At 44.3% G+C, this 887-nt stretch overlaps 1 protein-coding gene across 1 annotated transcript in view; it reads left to right on the forward strand.

The window, feature by feature from the left end:
- The first annotated feature begins 105 nt into the window (after positions 1 to 105).
- LOC107570986 (UDP-N-acetylglucosamine/UDP-glucose/GDP-mannose transporter-like) overlaps positions 106 to 887 on the forward strand; it is a 2,754-nt gene continuing 1,972 nt past the window's right edge. Inside the window, exons 1-4 of the mRNA XM_016257271.1 lie at positions 106 to 428; positions 504 to 537; positions 625 to 711; positions 776 to 843. Of these exons, the coding sequence (XP_016112757.1) occupies positions 310 to 428; positions 504 to 537; positions 625 to 711; positions 776 to 843 (308 nt within the window). The 5' untranslated portion in view covers positions 106 to 309. The remainder of the gene's footprint in view (positions 429 to 503; positions 538 to 624; positions 712 to 775; positions 844 to 887) is intronic.

The raw sequence follows: 887 nt of genomic DNA on the forward strand, positions 1-887 counted from the left end.
TTTCTGGGCAGCAGATCACACTCACAACATTTACAGTTTCATCTCTTTAACATCAATTATTATTTGCACACATTCAACTCGACCAATCAGAGACCGCTTCCGCGCCGCCACGCCCCGCCCCTCCCGAGACCCCGCCCCCTTGTCCTATTAGTTGTCGTTCAGTTCGTGTCGTTTAATGAATTATTAACAGCTTTTTGATCATGCAACGCATTCAGCGTTTCTCTGGACACTAATACAGCATGTCAGCAGTCTCCAGACCGGCGAAAGAAGAGAAAGCTGCGAGGATTAAAGTAGGAGCTCAAGACAAACATGATGTTAAAGGACGAGGTGAACCGCGCGAGACTCATGAAGTTTGCTTCCGCCGTGTTCTACGCCTTCTGCTCGTTTTTTATCATCGTGGTCAATAAGAGTATATTAACCGAGCACAAGTGAGTGTCAGCTTCTCGCATCAGAATAACAGCACGTGCTTTAAATCATAATTACAGTGCGTGTTGCTTTAATAGGTTTCCCTCGTTTATGTTCCTCGGAATCGGACAGGTGAGAAACATGCTCGAGCTTTAATGTTTTAAAATCCGATGCAAACGCACGAGACTCACTGATATCACTTTGTTTGTTTGTTCATAGATGACAGCTACAATCATCATCCTGTATGTTGCCAAGATGAACAAAGCCATCCATTTTCAGGACTTTGACAAAAGCATTCCTGGGAAGGTAATTTATTCTGTGCATGTGTAATCGCATTGTCATGCTTGCTTATTGTGTTTCTGTACTGTAGATATTTCCCCTGCCACTGCTGTATGTGGGGAACCACGTGACAGGACTGGGAGGAACTCAGAAGCTCAGGTGGATGAATAGAAATGCATAGAGTTTAGCATGAAGACAGACTC

This window comes from Sinocyclocheilus grahami, unplaced genomic scaffold (assembly GCF_001515645.1).
Source record: "Sinocyclocheilus grahami isolate Dianchi unplaced genomic scaffold, SAMN03320097.WGS_v1.1 scaffold1530.1, whole genome shotgun sequence".
NCBI classification, from domain to species: Eukaryota; Metazoa; Chordata; class Actinopteri; order Cypriniformes; family Cyprinidae; genus Sinocyclocheilus; species Sinocyclocheilus grahami.